We start from the raw sequence: 20471 nt of genomic DNA, 5'->3' as shown, positions 1-20471 counted from the left end.
ACCTTTTAACTGTATATAATATATAATGCATATAACAGTATTGTGTTATGACGGTGTGTTTTAATTTTTAAGCATAATTATGAATTTATTATAATAATAATATTATACGAATATACATATATGTGCGGATGGTCACTTATATAATATAGCTTATAGAAATTAGGATACACGGCGAATTGTATACACGTATATTATATACACACACAATATACGTATACAATATGCAGTAGGTACATATAGCTTTATATTATATGGTTTGTGTTTCGATGTATAGCTTGGAAAATATATCGTCCAATGAGAAAATTTTTATAAGTGACTGAAAGAAGAGCTGCTTGTCATGACTTTAAATAACATTCTCGTGTACCTACTATACCTAGTTATACATTTGTGTAATGGATTATGTTCTAAGTAAAAAAGTTATTTATTACGTTTTGGTACGTTATAGTTTATTCTATTACATATATAATATAATATGACCAACCATATTATTACATTATATTTTTTCCCATTACTTTTTTTTTTGTTAAAAGAATTCGCTTTTTAAAACTTGGTCTGTAATTACTACAGTTAACACAAAAACGTTTATACACACATATTTTAAAACTTCAAGTTAAAAAATTTAATATTATTTCACGGATGCTATACGTGACATAAATTTCGCATAGTGACATATGAAATAGGTTTATACATTAAGTTTCTTTAAGGTACACCAAGTAATAAAGCGGAAAAATCAACCATGAAATAAATATATAAAAAGAGCATATTATTTAAGGGGCGCGTTTTATATATTTAAAGTAGGTAATAAAAGTTTTAAATTCCATTGAAAATCAATTCATTTTTAGATTTTCACAATTCATTAACCATGAAAGTATAATATATCTATCATCGTGTCTGTAGTATCTTTAAAAGTATATATTATACTGTTTACTTCAAATATTTAATTATTATACCAGTATGATGACTACAGGTAAGTATATTTAAGTGTTGAATAAAAATCTAAATATTTATCAGAGAGTTAGGTATTTTATTGAAATTGTTTATATAATGTACGACGGCATCGCGGGTTTTCTTTGCATCGGCACGGATGGCTTATAAAACGTTTTAAAGTGCGGGTATTAATGACACCATGAAATTTCCTACCTCTTCTATTCGGACTAGGTACTATTAATATTTTATCAAGATACATAATAATATAATGCGTTTTAAATTTTAATGTCGAAATGATAGAATTTTATTATTCTCATAAAAAAGGGTTACTCTTACCGCTATATTTACTTCGCTACCGCTACATGTATCCGGCGCATATATATATAAATGTATAGGTACGCACTACACCGCCGGCAAACCTAATGGTTTTCAATGTCAAATTCACACCCAACGGCGGCCAATATTATTTTATATAAAGTGCATTCCAAAACGTGATCCGGTCTTCGAGGCAAACACGGCTTGTACGTCATAATGTAATTTGTTATGATAATAATATTATAACGGAAGGTCCAATATTTTTTCGGATTCATCGTCGTTTTTCAGCGAATCATTATTATTTTATTTTGTTTATTTCCCCGTCTTACCGGGAAACCGGTATCCCTTACGATTCCGTCGGCGTTTTTACAGCCGATACTTTATATTATTATAACACAACAGTAGCCGGCAATCATTATTTTTCTATTACACATAATACAATGTATATATATCATATAGCGTGTACGTATATTTTGACTATATTAAATTTACACGTTTATATTATACAATATATACACACCTATATAAATTATGAATTACGATTAATTAAACGTGTATAGAAGATAACGTCGAGGAATAGGAGGTCCGCCTGGGAAACGTGACGAACTATATGCCACGGTAGAGGTATTAATATTAATAATTGTTATTATTAGTCGATCGCCTCTGAGGCAATTAAAATTTAAATGAGATTCCCCCGTGGTGCATGTGCATGTTTTCAAAATATAGATTTTTTTTTTTGACAGACGAAAGGTTTTATTGCGTTTAAACGGTGGATAATGTTTATAAATAAATATATATACATATAAACACTAGTATGTACTTACGAACGGCGGGGAAGCGGCGGAGACTAGCACTGCGGACGCAACCGACAAGGTGATCAGCAACATGATTTTGGGTGCCATTGTCTGTAAAAAAAAAAAATAAATAAATAAATAAGGAGTTCTAAACCAGAATAATATGATTTGTCATAGCATATTATGTAATAATTTTGTTTGATTGGAACGGCTTTTAATAGTCTTAACTTTTCGGCGATATAATAGTACCTACCTATCACATTATTATTATAAATGGGCGTGGATAGTTTTATTTTATAATATTACGTCATGGCGATTCTTGAAAAAACTACTTTAGAGATAAGTAGTAATTTTTTATTCTTAACAAATTTTATTTTATTCTTCGTAATAAGAAGATATCCGTATTTGTTACAGAAAATAATCGTAGAAGGCCGGATGTTTATGCACTATCGCGTTATTACTTATAAGTATATACCTATCGTGGAACCTTTTTTCTAGTCGAATTGCCAAATATAAAAGTATAAGAATATAAAGGTATGTGCGTTGATTAGGTTGGTACATCTTCAATAAAGAAGAATAAAGACAGGTCTTTAACAACAACAACACACGCGTACATCATGTAATATTATATATTGTTTAATTAAATGGCGAGAGAGTATTTTTACGCATGTATATGGAACGGTGCACTGTGCACACGCTATATTATAAGATTATTTTTCACGAACGCCGGAAACGTCGATCCGGACGGACGAACGTCGCCGCCGGTTCGAAAAGGAAAAATATAATAATCTGGGCGCATTGTCATATAGTAATGCCACCGCGGTAGTGTACGTCAAAGAAAGGTTTCGTCATATTTTTCCTGTCAAGAGAGATTTATTCCGATTGTTATATTATATTTATCAATAATATATATATATATATATATATATATTACATTATACACCCGTAAAGGTATATATGTATATTAAACTGTAATACTATACTCTGGGGTCGTGTACCCATGTTTATATTGTTGTATTCGCGGTGATATGACGTCTTGCTGCGGTGCAAAATAAAAAGCAGAAAACGTTATTATAATATTATATAATATACATAAAGCGGTGAGGGTGACGACCTTTACGCTGTATCGACTATACGGGGCGATAGAAAAGGACCAGTGCGGTATTCGAGGACCGTCTGAACTAGTACTCTGAAGTGCTTGCTGTGCAAACTCAATCGTCACATTCTGCATCCTTGTGACCTTTCTCGCAGGGGGGCACATAGGAACATATATATCCGTTTGGCCTGTTTTTTATAATACCGAATAACAGGTATATTTTTTATATTGGATTTGAGTATCAAGAATCAAGATCAACCGTTTGAAAAACTTGTTACATTTTACCTTGACTCAGATATTTAAACCTGAACTAAAAATATGTCAGGAAAAACTAAAACCGAATTGGTTCAATACTTCTCAGTATGTTTACCAATGATATTATTTAATACACGCCATTATACATTTATACCTCAGTATATATAAGTATCCATACGTCAACTCTCGAGAGAACATGTTTATATGTATCTATGAAAAGACCTAAAACCTATACAAATTTGAAACACAATGACTGAAGAGTTAAAAGTATTTATATTTAAGTACTTATTATTTTTTCAAAATTTAATGTCATTTTTTTAGAAACGTCTGTCTTAATGGGTTAACATTATTGACCATCTAGAGTGGAAAAAAATGTATAGATATACTTTTATAAAATATACATGACAATAATTATAGCTTTTTTTTAATACGAGGCATAATATGTATTGCAATTCAATGTACATTATATTGTTTGTTATTGTGAGAGGTTGTATGGGCTACGACCACACGGTTAACTAAGTAATCAATTTTACCCCTCCATTAAAGAATTTCGAGAACGTCATTCAGCACTCTCTATTCTTAAAATAATAAATTTAAATTGCACTTTCAAACGAAACAGGTTTATTATATAAGAGTAGAATTTAAAATTTAGTATACACCAAAATTTGTGTAAACATTTTGCAATATGAAAAAGTTTATTTAACATAACATCGAATACTTTTATTTCAAAAGAGTAATATTACAATTCTGTTATAGTTCTGAATAAGTCCTACCTATATGTAATAAATTATGTCAAATATACTGCAGGATAGATAACAAACAAATCTAAAGTACTATTATGTTTTTCGAAAACTTTTTTAGAATTTTCAATTGCCAGCAATGGTTTTTTATAATAAATGAGACTAAACAATTGAAAAGAAAATGCGTTTAATGATTTTTTTGAGATGTAGAACATTATAATAATAAAATGTTTGGTGTTTCCCGAACAATAAAATTAATAAAAAATGTTGTTTTTTGTCAAATAACTCTCACCCTTCCAGTACTATATAGCGAGGTTGAATTTCGTCGCTATTATATATATATATATATATATATATATATATACACAAGGCTTGTCGAATTCAAAGGTCTGTGTATAGACCAACAATATACTATATAGTATAATAACATTTTTATTTTATCATTATTAATTTAATATTTTCATCGTCCTTATATTATATCGTTTCGCTGCCTTGCACTGTGATATATACACGAGTAGCATCATAATATACATAATTTATAAATATACATATTTATATTATATACATCCATATAGCCTATAGGTATAGTTGCACATGCAAGATAATAATAAAAATCATTTCATCCATTCTAAAACATATTTTATTATTCACTATATTGTATAAGTTATATATTATAATATTATATTTTATATTATTATAAACGCTGACGCAAATACCGCCCGTGATAAATGATAATATATTATATTATACGCACTCGAAACCTCATAAATACATAATATTTAATATACAATATAAAATATAAATATTATGATATGAGTATATACGTTTTTTTTGCGTTTTTTATTTATTATATTACATCGGTTATATATATATATATACTATATACATATAATATCATGATGGGTATTCGTGCGAATTGTGTGTCATCAGTAGGGGCCGTGGTGTTCGGTAGAAGAAAATATAATTTTAAAACGGTTTAAAAATATCATCGCGTTCAAATTTAACGTGGGATTTTCAACCATTCGTCAACATTTTAATCATATACAGCAAAGATCATTATAATAATAATAAAATAAACTGCTTCGCATCATTATCGACAAGATGCACTCTAGCCTGTGTTAGCCAAGACAGTTTCAGTTTGTGCACATATACTAAAACTACTACTCATTTGCGTACACATTATACACAATATACATTACAATTGCTATGAAAACGTATACAATGAATCCCATTTATGGTATATCATATAAATGTACAACTTTTTAAAATATCATATAACCATTTTCAAAAAAATGTTTCGGTCACAAATAATATGCGTGAAGGAATGTATTTGAGTGTACCAAGCGTGCGATATATGTATTTTTTTAATTTTTATTATTGCAAAGGAATAATGTATATGATGTTACATAGCGAAAAGTATAACATATTATACAAATTATTTTAAATTCTACATCAATTAATTCAAATATGAAGTTCAAGTTCCCCGTCATTATAATATGTTAGGTACATTATTATCTAGAATCTAGATATAGTTATTCAGTTATATATTATATAATCAAGTTTTAATTACAACAAAACTTACTTGTAAGTTCGTCGTTTTGCATTCATTTAACACTAGCATATTCTATATAATTATATTATATACATTGTGTCATTGTATCATATTGTATATTTTTTTTTTTTACATAATATTTACGTTATGTGAGACGATCAAACTTGAATAATTATTTATTATTTACTTCACGCCAAACAGCATTTACAAAGTTATAATTTATAATATACTATACATAGGTACAGGTTGGATCATAATATAGAAACTTATATTTACTCGATCTATTTGGTATGTCATATTTCACATGATGAATATTTAACAAATGTGCATTAACTACTTAAGATTTTCGGTTAGAACAAGTTCATTTATACAGAACCGCGGGTCAATATAAAGAATACCACATATTATCTCTATCTTTGTCCTTGGAGGTAAAAATAGATGGAGAAGACAAAAATAGTTAAGTACATAATCCAACGAGTGGACAGATAATATCCATTTTATTGGAACAAAATTACAACGATTCGACGACGGCCAATCGGTCCATCGTCAATAAACTGGCAAACGAGAAAAATCCGTTTACGAGTCGCGACTGGAATCCGATAAGGACGTACAACAACAGGCAACTTTGTGGCGGATTACTATATGTCTATATATGTATAGTTAGCGTTTATTCTTTACGTGTAAGAGCCATAATATATATAGCTGCTCATCAAGAGCCAGAGAAAAATCTTGCGAAGAGAGTATATATATGTAGCATGTGTGTGTGTGTGTGTGAGTATACATGGCACCCGATAAAAAAAAGAATAAATTTATAAGTTTTACGTTGCTGCAAGCCCTCCTCGAACCCATTTGCTATATTATATAATATATCTATGTAGGTATAATACCAGTATACGTACAGTGAAAGTCTCGGGCTAAGTGCGTCCTGCCACCACCACCACCGCAATCAAACGAATTGTAAGTTATCGATTGTTTTTTCCCAGAGACAAATTACCTAACATACGCGATTCAATATATATGTGTGTGTTGTGTAGGGGACGCGTATATTTTACTGTATACGTCATGATAAATCCCAAGACCCACATGATAACATAACGATGATGTAAAAGCATTAGGTACCGACTTACGTACCCATACACAGTAATAATTATAATAATACATAATAACCCGAAATGCAACCAATTATGCATGTTGTACATTAAATCATCCAATCTAACATGTTTTATGTAAAAAAAAAATTAAAAGTTATTGTGCATAAATAAGGTGTACATTCGTATATAGGTAGTTCGTAAGTATTGCGATATAATAATAGTGTATAATATACGTATGCAGTGTCATAAGTTTATTGTTTTTGCTGTTGTTTGACTTATTCTATATAAAATATAATATATCAGATGTCAGATATTGATTTATTCAGTGTCTTAATTATTGAAATTTACATTTAAAATATGCGCGCGTGGTGTATATAATGTTTATATCACGGGACTCTGGCAGCACTCCCTGAAGATAAATGTATTCATAGAATATATATATATATATATATATATATATATTTCAAACATGGGAACTATAATTCCACCAACCAACTGAATTGGTTTTTTTTTTTTATGACAATTGTTTGTGAATGATGGTAAAAAAATCGAGGGGAAAGATGATGAAAACCGAAAGAAAAATGCAGAAAAAAAGTAATAATTGAAGATGTGAAATGATTATATACAATGTACAGACTCAGTTTACATATTATAATAACACAACCGGGGCACAATAGAATATGATAGATGGGACAGTTATATAATATTATGTCTCGCATTTGTGGAATTAATTGATCGACCGATTAAAACAATAGCGACAAAAGTCATTAATATAAACGTTTTATATTTTTTGTTATCCAATATATTTTGATATTTAGCATCAAAACTAATTCCATAAATTAAAAATTATTATTACATCATTTCGTTATATAAAAATAGTTTTATTATGGTAAAATATTTAAATGAAAATTTAATTTCAGATCGTTTCCATATACTAGGTACTCTTTACACTGTAATTTTGACTAAAAATTAAAATTAATTAAAACTAATTTAGACGTAAAAATGGTCATTTTTGTTTTATTTAAATAAACACGGGGATTTAAATTAAAATTAAAAATATAATTTATTATACATAAATAAAAATAATTAAATGTGTATTTACTATACTATATATTTATATATTAGACACATTAATTATTATTATTTAAAGTAAATAGACCAATATTTTATGATTATTTTAATTTGACAAATTATTTATAATACTGCAGCGATCAAATAACAATGAATATCATATTTTATAATGCACAAAGCACATAATACATACAATAATTTATATCATATATTAATAATTCAGAAAATAAAATATAATGTAATATTCAATGTCTACTAAAGATACGTTCAATTATACACTGAATATTACGAATTAAAATTATTATTATAATTGAGTTACCCCACGGTACAATAACGATATATGCATTGCCGCAGAGATCCGGTTAGCAAAAACAAAAAAAAAAAATTGCAAATAGAAAAAAATTAAAAAAACCGCATACATTATTATTGCTGGAATATTATAAAACGATATAGTAGCTGATAATATTTTAATGGACACCTGTTCCGAATCTTAAATATGCATAAATGTATTATACTATATTGTTATATACCTATCTGACATAAATTATTTTCATACAATATGTATGTATTATACTATAGGTATACCACCGTCGTTTAAAATAAAATCGTGGAAAACCTCTCGATCCTCACCCATTATACCAACTCATCGCCTAAAGGCGATCGTCATGAAAACTATATATAATTAAACTATATTTTATAGTAACGTCGGTAGGGTGCGACGGCGTTTAAGAACGAATAGATAGAAAAGAAAAAAAAAATCAAAAGTAGTAAGAGGAGAGTAAAAGAGAGAGATAGGTACATTATTTTCTCGTGATCGCCGCGATCTGCAAAACATCAGCCGACGGCACAGGTTTATCGCGGGCGGTCATCTTTTGCAAAAAAACGCGGCTGCGACACAATATGGGATAGCCACTGACTAACAACAAGTCTAATGACCCTATAGCGCGAAGCACACGCACATGCATATTATACACTATACAGAGTGAACAATTTTATTCAAGTTTAACGAGACAAAGTAATTTGCTCGGCAATTTCCAAGAAATATTGAAGAATTGAAAAAATATGTTTTTTTACTGTATTCATAAACATAGGTATAAGACTTAATAACACTATATTTTAGTTCAAGTTTAATTTTTTATTACATTGTGACTTGGAATGCTTTTGAATACAAATAATTTAATTAAATATTTATTAAATATTTTTAAAAAACTATGCTTAATAATATTATATGCACAATATGTTTCACGATATAAAATTGAAACGTTATGATAAAAAAAAAAAAAAATGGTAACTATAAACAATTAATTATTTTTTAATGAAGTGTTACAATGCAATAATATGCTGTATACCTGTTATTTTGATTACCCAAAAACAATTTTTTTTTTCATAAATCCTAAAAGTCGACGGCAAAACGTTTATACGCCGTTGAATAATATATTAAGTAATGGATCGCTCTGTACATTATATACAAATAGCACACACTGCGATGTTGACGGGGACACTTCGTTGAATAATGCACAGTCGTGGTGGCGGCGAAGTTGGTAGAAAGATAAAAATATTATGTATACGCTTGTACTTATATACGATAATATGGCGTATAAATATATATATGTAATATATTAAAAAGATTTATCGGACACAGCGTGCTCTGCTGGATCTGGTCACGATCGGGTCCGAGTTGGATAGAAAAAAACGCCTCGTTCGCGGCTCATTCCGCGTCGTTTCAGTATATACCCGCACGTATATTACATAGCCACATAAGTACACCTATATACGAGTATGTATATATATATATATATAATATACATATTGAAGATGTATATAATATATACATATGATATGAACCCCCATCATCTGCACCGTCTTCTTATTATAGTCGCTTCGTGTAAACGCGCGGTATGTGCATATTATACGCGAGGTAATGTAATATACTGTACCTAATATCATAATATATATGATATTATTTCTCGTATATATTACCCCCGTGCACTGCGGATGCGTTTGCGTACCTCATATGCTTATATATGTATATACATATAATAATATTATGATACGCATTTTTATTATTATCATTATTATTGATACTAATAGCCATCGTTCTGACACGACCACTGCTCTACCCACCCACGCACGGCTAACAAGAGAGTATAGGGTATTGATAACCATCGACGATAATACAACGCGTGTAATGTGGACGCGCCGGGCAGTAGGGTATGTTGTTTGTACTATTATTGTAATGGTTTTGTTATCAAGCTTGTAATTTTTCAACGACCCCTGCAATAGTATTATAAGACAGGAACCTACCTATTGTACCTAGGAAATAGATACCTAAATATATTTATGATATACCTCGTTACTATTATATACGTTTGAATTGAAAACAACGGACAGCACACGTGTTTTGAATTTAAACAAACAGCGATTTTCGATCATTTTTTTGTACCGTAAAATTTGAATATTAATTAACCGGGGTTTTTTTTTTAGAGTTAATAAGTGCCTTAAATGTTAAATGAGTGTATTTCATAATTTAAAGTATTTTTTCACTGAGTAGAAAAACGTACAGGTGGACGTAACTACGTAGAGAGTAACAGCTGCAGTTAAAAACTATAATCGTTTTTATTTGTCGATTGAAAATTTTAATTTAATTTTCCACGGACCTATATACACTCTTAATATACATACATGCATACAGCAATTATAAATTATATTGCTTAAGATATTATTTAATGACGGCGCGTTTAAGTAGCGCGTAATTTGTTTTGCATAAATTATACAATCTTAAGTTGTCAGATAATATAGATTTTCACGTAATACAGCCCGTCTCTCTGACGATTAACCTCATAACAAATTACCGACGCCAGTTAAATGTGTAGTAACACATGATATAGATTATAGAGCATAAATTATGTGATGCCATAATGAGATTGAAAGCCTTGAGTTTGTTTTAAAAATTACAAGGTGATTCACCAAGCGCATGCTCACCCCGTTTTAACAGTGCAGTTATTCAAAATATAATTTTTGGAATTTTCAAACATAATTAAAAACCGTATTTTAAAATTATTAAGATTTTTCGTACTACCTAAGAAGTATAGTACTTTTTGAGATATTTAATTTTTTGCACTAACAATAATAGGTCCATGCATTATCATGATAATGAATCAGAATGTTTTAATAATTAATATTAATCTATTCATATTTATAATTTGTAAAAACGGTCGAAGTATAATAAACACTAAAATTTATATTACGTATATTTTGCAAATTATTATAAAACCATTTTTAAGGACTCTTATCCTTAGTATAAATACTTAAATAACTGAAAAAATTACTCGTTTTAATTTTTTATTAGGTATATAAACATATTTTTTTTAAATTATCCATTAAGTAATTTATAATAAAAAAGAGGGGTTCTTATTTGAAAAAATCCTTATGTAAGTAGTACAAAATATCTTAAGAATTGAAAATATCGTCTTTAAGTATATTAAAATATTTCAATAATCAGAATTCGAATAAATTCATTATTAAATGAAAAATGGGGGTGAACATATTTGATGAATCGTTGTATAGTACATAGACATAACATATTAAATTGAAATGCATTCGCGTGTACCTATCATTTTATAAAATCAGAAAACAAAAGGTGCAAATTTTTCAAAAATATTGCTCTTTATGTCTAAAAACACAAATGTGCATGTATCACCGTTGGAAAACATACTATTATAGCATGTATGTGGTTGTTTGCCGTTTTGTAATATTGTTCTGTAACACGAGAACTACTAACATATTATTTCTCTGCTAGCCATGTATCCGAAGCGCGTTCAAGCCATCTCTGTCGTAAGCTCAAATTGCGTGCATACAGCATATGCGTACGAGCGTGTGTGCGGGAGTAATAAAGATAGAAAGAGAAATTCGGAAAACGAAATATAAAAAGTAACTGTTCTTGTTAACATCAAAATTGTGGTAGATACCATACACATATGTCGCAAGAGACGGTTACCATTCGCGTACCAATATTATATTGAATAGTCTGTGTTACTGTGCTAGTCAACAGCCGGGATTCTAATTCCCCGGAGCCGAGAACGTAGAGGGGAGATATTGGACAAGTTTTCGATTTAATCAATTCGATATACCGTACAATGACAAAATACTATTATATTAAACTAGTTGAAAAAATTTAACACCATTCGAAATTTCTACGTTTAATTAAATACAACTATTTCATGTTTAATTCGGTTTTTATTCTTAATGATATGCGACGCGCACATCTATCAAATTTTAGTACGATGACGAGAATAATGTGTATATAACATTTGTTCGCTGCAGGACGCCGCCTAAAATAGGTACCTATACAAAGTGCTCCAGCGAATACAAAACTATAGAGCTGGCTGTACGACAAATGATAATTAAATCGAGTCCTCGGGGTTCCTATCATATACGATTGTTCTAAGTGCGCTATAGTCTGCGTATAGACAGATCCTATATAATATGCATATTTACTCTGCGATTAAGTCCGGGGGTGATAGTAGTGGAACAGAAGGTGGGGAATGGGTCGAGTGTGAGAGCGTGATTCGGGGGTTGGATCCGCGGATAGGGTAATTACTATATTATAATATGTGTGCTGTGTGCACAGTGCTATTATGCATTATGCCGTTTTTGCGTGCACGTATTATTTTATGAAAAAAAAAAAAAATTATCGAAGCCTTTGCAATTTACTCACCGCCGCGACTATAGGGTGCATATAAAGAAAATAAACAACAAGGAAAAATTCAAAACAAAAGTGGTTTCATGTCACATGCTCTTTGTTTATATATCGGACATAAGGGTAATAATAACCCCATCCGCGCATATAAAGAAGCCAGTGTGTAACGCGAGCCCTTATAATATATAGCACATAACGTATGTGCATGCTTGCTTCACGTTTCAGCGGACAAAAGCCTGGTATATCGGAGTACTTGAATTTTCGTTAGCTACAGCTCGTTTAAAATATATATATATATGTTAGTACAAAGGTGAGCGTGTGGATCTCTTGGAGGGTACACAATTAGCCGCACTCCTTTATACATCCGGTGTATATATACAATAATACCATATGCATATTTATGAGCTTATTTAAATGCAACCATGGTGGTCGTTGTACGGATAGTACATCATGTTTCGAATATATAGACATCGCACCACACTTGTGTCCGATTAAATATAGAATAAACATTAGACACGCGTATGTACAATATATAGTTGTGTATAACACGGCCATGCGTAATAGGTTAGGTTAGGTTAGGTATTTGCAACAGTAGTAGATGGATCCAAACGGATATTAAAGTGTAGTTTTTGAATTATAAATTATACATATTATGTAGAAACTATGATTTAGTTATTGTGTGTTACACTTCCACTTGTGCAATATTTAAATATTTTATAGATCATTCGATTATATTCGTATGATTTTAGATTTTGATTACGAATATCGTGCATTTACTGTACTAATTGAAGATGAAACCTTAAGCCAATCTACATAAATAAACTATGCAACATTTTTGTTTATCTAATTTACAGTATAAAAATATGTACATAACATAGTGATATCAAAAGTATAAACGTATCGTGTAAAATATAATTTTATAAATGTCTGAATAACTAAAAATATTTTTATATTCTTGTGTTATGTAATATAATATTTTTGAGCTCCGGAACTGTAGTTACCACAGGTGCAGAATAATGTGTCTTATACGAAATTTGCAGTTAAAGCACGTATGGATTCTTTAAACAAACTTTCTAATAAGAAATTTCAAAGCACAAAACTACTCAAAAATATTTGTGTCCGTGAATCACTATGGTACCTTTTGATTTCTATATGTATGGAAATCCATGATAGAAAAAATTATTTAAAAAAAGTTCGTCATTCGAAAATAAAAATAAAAGTTTGAAATCCTTAGACATCCTGAAGGTGTTAAATTCGTTTTTTCGAAAAAAAGTTTTTAATTTGAAATATATTTTATTTATAAAGGGTAAAATAAAAAAAGGTTTTTTTTAATTATCATACTATAAAGGTACTTTGAAATTAAATACATTCGTGGACTATAAACAATATCAAAATGTACTCCAAATGTATAAGCACGCGTACTTTAATTACCTAGTAGCTAATGGTGTTTTTATCAGTGTTAAATATAACAGAAAACACATCATAATTTCCATTTCTATAATATAGTCTACAACTACAATATATTATAAATTATATGTCTACATTATTCCCTGTATAGAGGTAATTAATCATATAAGAAATTAACTTTTTGAATAGAACCATCAGTATACCACCATTACTATGCCGTGGTAAGCTACGGCGAATCGAGTGCCCGACCATCAACCTTTATACAGTATCCGGACTGACTTTTTAAATTAATTCCTTCCAAATGCACTTATAAGAATTAACCTCTACATCCTTCTCCTCTCCTGCATAGTCACCGATATTAATGTTTACTTTGGTAAGGTATGCATACGCGAATCGATTAATTTTCGCTGCCAACGGTCTACGAGAAACATGAGGAAATTAATGATATACAAGTTTACTGGAAAGTTTACCAATTTAAAATTAATACGATAAAAGCCAATCAGTGTTGCGTGTATTACTATATACATACCTACTGTTTTGCTGTGGGCCCGACAGAATGTCGTAATCTATAAAAGAAGCAAACGTAAAATACACACAATTTATTGCATTGATTTTCACAAGGATTTGCATGTGTATTTTTTTTTCAATCAAACAACTCACGAATAAATGAGAAAACTAATTAACAGGTTTGATTTTTTTTTTATCCTCTAAAAAGCATATTATTACAAATTTTGTTATGTTATGTTTCACCGCTGAAAAGTTTTTTTTTCCGGTTGGTCATCAAATTTCAATTAAATTGTATTAACTGTATTATTAAATACGTACGTCGTACATCTATGTACAACTAACACAATTATTACGGATGTGTATAACACATAATAATTACTTTAATAATTTTTAACCTTCAATTTGTAATAATGTGCAGCGTACAATTTTTAGTGTATGTAATTTGTGTCGAAAAAGAGTAGTGTATGTGCAAATCTTCTTATACATAATTTCGTATAACAGCAATAAACGGTTTTTGTTTATTACGGTTTGTTTTCATTATAAATATAAATATAGGCATATTTTATATTTATTAACTGAAATTAATACTTAAGTTGTTGAGTTGATTGCAATCGTATTAAAGACACGTGGGCGACATCTTGATTCTACAAGTGAACTCGATATAACTTGATATTATAATATTCTGGACAAACTTTAAACCAACAATTAATCGGATAACTGTAGTATAACTAGGTCAATGGATTTGAAAAAAAAAGTCGTTTCTTTAGGTCAGTGGTCGACAACTGACGGCCCACGTGACTATATCATATAGCCTGCTTCAAAATGACAATTAAATTTATTATTATTATTTTTTATTTTAGCAATTTACTTAAATCTACGCTTTTAATATCTATATAGATGATAATTTAATGGTTGAATTGTATTTTATTTAATGAGTCTTGGTCTTATAATACATCAAGAAATATACGATTTTTTGAGAGAAAAGAGAAAAGGCGCTTCAATGCTTAAAAATAAAGTTTGGATTTCTGAATTGGCATTTTGTGTTGATATATTGGAGTACATGAATGACTTTAATATAAAACTATAAGGTAAAAATCAAACTATTCCTAATATGTAGTTTCATATTAAGTCTTTCGAAGAAAAGTTGAAACTTTTACGGTCTCATCTTGAAAAAAATGAATTGGCACATTTTCCTGCTTATAAAACTCTTTTTGAATTGTCAAAATTTTGATTTTCATCAATAAAATTTATTTAATTTATTTTGAAATTTAATACGATTTCAACAATCACTTTCAAGATTTTAAACGATGTTCCAAAATTTTCAATTACTCGTGAACCCACATTGTTGTTAATGATGTTCCTGTTGTGGAAATAATAGATTTTCAGTCGTAAGATGTTCTTAAAAATACATTCAAACAATCACCTTTATTTTTTTATGTTGAACTTACTTAATCATTTTCAAAAACTAAAAATGTAGCTGCAAAATATTATTGTATGTTTGGATCTACATATTATGTGTTTTAACAGGACTTTTCTCGTATGAAAACAATTTAAAACACACACCGATTACGCTAACAGATGACCATCACCATGTACTTAGAACGTGTACAAGCAATTTCGATGTGAAACTCAAAAAAATAATGAACAATATCCAACAACAAATATCACATTCAAGTATATTCATCAAGTATCCAAACAATGGTATTTTCATTATTCTCTAATTTGGAACTGTTTAATTTTAACATTTTTACATAATAATTAAATATTTTTAAAATACTTTAATTTTAATTTTTATCCAACACAGCCCGTGGAACTTTTTTAATTTCTGATTGATGCTCCACAGTCCAAAAAGGTTGACGACCACTGCATACCACTGCATACGACCACTGTATGGTAATATGTTTATAATTACGAATGATATGACTTTCGTCACCCGTGAATTGTGATACCAATAAATACTAATAATGTTTTTTATATATTAAATATATTACCATAGATTGCTATTTATTATAGTTATTATACACTAAAATGTTGCTTATGTGTGGTAACGATTATATTATCAAACGACAACCATATAAAGTATTTAATTTAAGAATCTACATCCTACATTTAAAAGCCAAAATAAATAAAAGATATGACAAATAACACTAAATTAATATTATTGTTTAATCTCACAGAAACTATAAATAGAATATGAGAGTTGCATAAAATTTATTGTAATGATTTTGAATTTTCTTGAAATTTGAACTAAAAACTGTAAATGATCGATAACTATAATATCGATAACGTTATTCACCACGCTACAATTTCGTTTATACATACATTTTTCAACTAATAGACATTATATTCATTGTAACGTGTTATACGTTTTTGACTTCACTATATTTTAGTTTTAGTCGTAGATAATAGGTGCTCATTTCAAAATAACACACTTGGCATCCCGATAATTGTTGTAATATTGACTTCGGTGCAGATAACTTTTGCACGAGTTGTTCCGGCTTGGCATACTATAGCGATTCCCTGCGGTGGTAGGACCTTATCCGGTCAGTGATCGGCTGCCGCCGAGTTGTACATATCCTACCTATCTCTCTCTCACATACACACACACACATATACACACACAGATATCCAGAATTCCTAGCCGACACACATAAAAATAATATATAATGATAACGCGATTAAAACCATCGCCGTGTAAACGACACTAATTAAACGTGACGTTTATTTATTGGAAATACCGGGCGCGCGCGCGTGTATTTAATCGATCGTTTTGCGGTGGCCCAGCTCGCTCGGTAATAATATATAATAATAATTGTATTTATTTCGTTTCGTATAAAATAAATATAGCATAATAATGAGGCATATAGGATGCAGAGTATGGGAACGTTACTGGGTCCATGCGGAAACCGGTCGGCGGAGGTTCGGACGGTGGCTGTTTTTTTCAAATATATTACACAATATTATTATAAAGAGTGTTCTAATAATGTATATTAAAAAAAAAAATAAAAATCACATATAAAACGTCAGCGCTGTCATTTGCATCCCACGTGATCCGACTGTATTATAATGGACGCACGCTATACAACAGTGAAGTAATATTATATTTATGTATACTTTCTGTCTGTAAGTCTCTCTCGGTATCCAAAACTTACACCCACGCTATAACGCGTCCAGCTGCACGCGAGCAATGTGCATTGACGCTTGACAGACTCTATGGTCTTATATGATCGTCGAATTTAAATCTTTTTTGAAATTTAATCACGATCAAACCCTTTTTTTTTTGGTTTTTGTTATTCAATTTTCGACCACTTCGTGTCTGCATATCACGCAAAGCGCCATGTGGTAAATATTTATATACATGTATAGTAGTTTAGACTGCTGACGACTATGCATGTTACGTCCTATTCAAAAATACCTACTTCGTCCACTACAACGACTTCAATTAATATCAAACTTCTCGTAGACTTTTCATGTTTTTCAAATTGTATTCGTATATATAAAAATATATATTATTAAAGTTCCGTGATTTTCATAATATGGAAATAGTTATGGGAAAAAAAACTTAGAGAGATATAGTTCTCTTATATATACTCTTTAAGGCAGACTTTTGATTTCCCTATGGGAACTTCTTATTTTTCACATAACCACACATTGCTATTTCGCATCGTGGTCCACCACATCTGTGTTGAGTTGGAAATGTTATTTTATTATTATTTCAAAAGTTGATCATAAAATGAAAGATTCTGACTTTGGAGACATCAAATTTATCGATCACTGTGAAAATCGACACGAATAAACACTTATAAACACTTCACTACTAAATATTTTGAATATATTTCTCTCCAATACACTATTCTCCGTTATCAATGTCTGACTGGCGTTTTTTGAGTGGGTCCTTCTTTTACATTTATAATATATTTATATATCAGACTCAATGACCTACCTCCGTTTTTAAACAAATCTATATATTTTCACATTACTTTGGAAGAAAAGGTCAACAAAACCTGCAGCCTATATTGAATGGCCGAATATTAACATAACAATGTCTGATTTAGAATTATTAATGAAGTTATCAGTAGGTATTTTTATATTCACGTAGAGTAACAATGACATTTAACGCATTCAGCTTGATCGATGGTTTCATTTTTAATGTACATTTTTTACAATATTAATTTTCAATAAAATATATACGAATATAATGAAAAAGGAAGAACTGTTTTCAGAGAAAGGTTGGGGCAAAATCGAAAACTAAAAGTAAAACTTAAACAAAGGAATAAAAACACAATAGAATGTATGAAGGAGTAAACAACGAGTATTGGAATCGACGGTATCTATAGGAAAACAAAAGGGCAAAAATGTCTTTTATTTTTATTTCTCTAGTGACACGATATTCCCGAAAGGTAGGTAGCATATGTACGGGTTTAGAATTCGTAGTTGACGTCAAAAATGAAAAACTAAAATTTATATTACATAATATTAAACTAAAATGTTTATATAATTTTGATAATTTAATTTGAAATCATAATAATTTACACTACAATTGCATTCGTTGGTTTTTAAATTGATACTTTGAAGTAGAATATTATATAAATTTAATTAACATCTTTATTATATTATTACGGCAATATAAATGCATATTCTCTCATAATATTCTCTTTAAACATTTACAATTTTTTTTTTTTTAAGATACTGGCGATGAGTTTTTTCTGAGACATTTTTCATAAGTGAAAGTTGATTTATAATTACAAACATAATTTTACTATCATTATCAAATACGAATTATCACAAATAATATTGCTTATTGACGCATTAAAAACCTATAAACAAATTATCATGTAATATGCTATTGATTGTTATCGATACACTGTAGTGTTACACACAAAACAATGCTTTCAAAAATGAAATTACCTTGTAAATAATATGAATAATATCAACCTTTATTTTGAAACACGTTATTTTTTCCTGTATTATTATTTATCGGTGTTTTATTATTCAATTAAAAATCTGAATGTTTTGCAATTGCACAATTAACATTTTTTTAGTTTTCACAGTTCATTAAATTCACAGATAGACCTGTTGATAATAATTTATTTAATTATAGTAATTATTAGTTGTACTACACGTCTGTCAGAACGTCATGTACCTACTACAAAAAGTAAAACCTTAATTCAAAATTTAATGATGACGGTATGCGCAATAGGTGACACTAGCGAAAAGTCATGCCATATTATTATGTAGTACATAATATTAATATATTGAATACTCGAACAAGACGATGGAAAGGCGGCTTGCTACAAAGGGTAGAGAATGGAGATACAATAATTTATGCATATAAACCAGACATTGAAGAATGATAATATATCATAAACGATAAACCGCTTTCGAGTCGTCTCTAAACGTAAAAGGTAAATCATCAGCGTGCCGCAATTAAACGCCGCGTGTGGCTGTATTAAAGACAACAATTATTATGCCCATATTATATATACACACACATCACCTGAGTTGTAATTGAAAAGTTTCCAAACTATATGTATATAGTTATCTGAGTACATGCAATGTGGTACGCCATACGCAACTTTGTGTGTATAATAATTTATCGAAATTCGTTGACGGGGATGGAGGGTATCAAGACTTGAATAGATTAAATAATAAAATAAAATACGTCCGCGTGGCGTAATGCATAAAACCGTAAATTCTACGATAATATTGTTATTAGGTATATCGTATAAACGAGGAAAACGGTCGGGTTTAGCGTCTCGCGCTACAGCCATTCAAAAGCGGTTACGAGAAAATGATACGATACAAATATTGCCGTTAAAAAATAAACCGACGACAGTCAATATAATATAGTGGTACTCCGATGTTTATATGTCTATTGTATATATACAGACGGTACAATAAAACTGTATAAGCAAAAATTATTACCGATCGTAAAAAATGAAGAAAAAACGTTGCGAAAAAAAAAATAATAAGTTATATTTTTATATTGCTTACACACACACACATATATATATATA

At 29.6% G+C, this 20471-nt stretch overlaps 1 protein-coding gene across 1 annotated transcript in view; it reads right to left on the bottom strand.

The window, feature by feature from the left end:
• Positions 1-20471, bottom strand: part of LOC132919541 (superoxide dismutase [Cu-Zn]-like) — a 76321-nt gene that overhangs the window by 39703 nt on the left and 16147 nt on the right. Inside the window, exon 2 of the mRNA XM_060981222.1 lies at positions 2067-2147. Coding sequence (XP_060837205.1) covers positions 2067-2144 — 78 coding nt within the window. The 5' untranslated portion in view covers positions 2145-2147. The remainder of the gene's footprint in view (positions 1-2066; positions 2148-20471) is intronic.

The sequence above is a fragment of the Rhopalosiphum padi genome, chromosome 2 (assembly GCF_020882245.1).
Source record: "Rhopalosiphum padi isolate XX-2018 chromosome 2, ASM2088224v1, whole genome shotgun sequence".
NCBI lineage: Eukaryota > Metazoa > Arthropoda > Insecta > Hemiptera > Aphididae > Rhopalosiphum > Rhopalosiphum padi.
The sequence above is the reverse complement of the archived record's forward strand: the minus strand, read 5'-3'. Positions and strand labels throughout refer to the sequence as shown.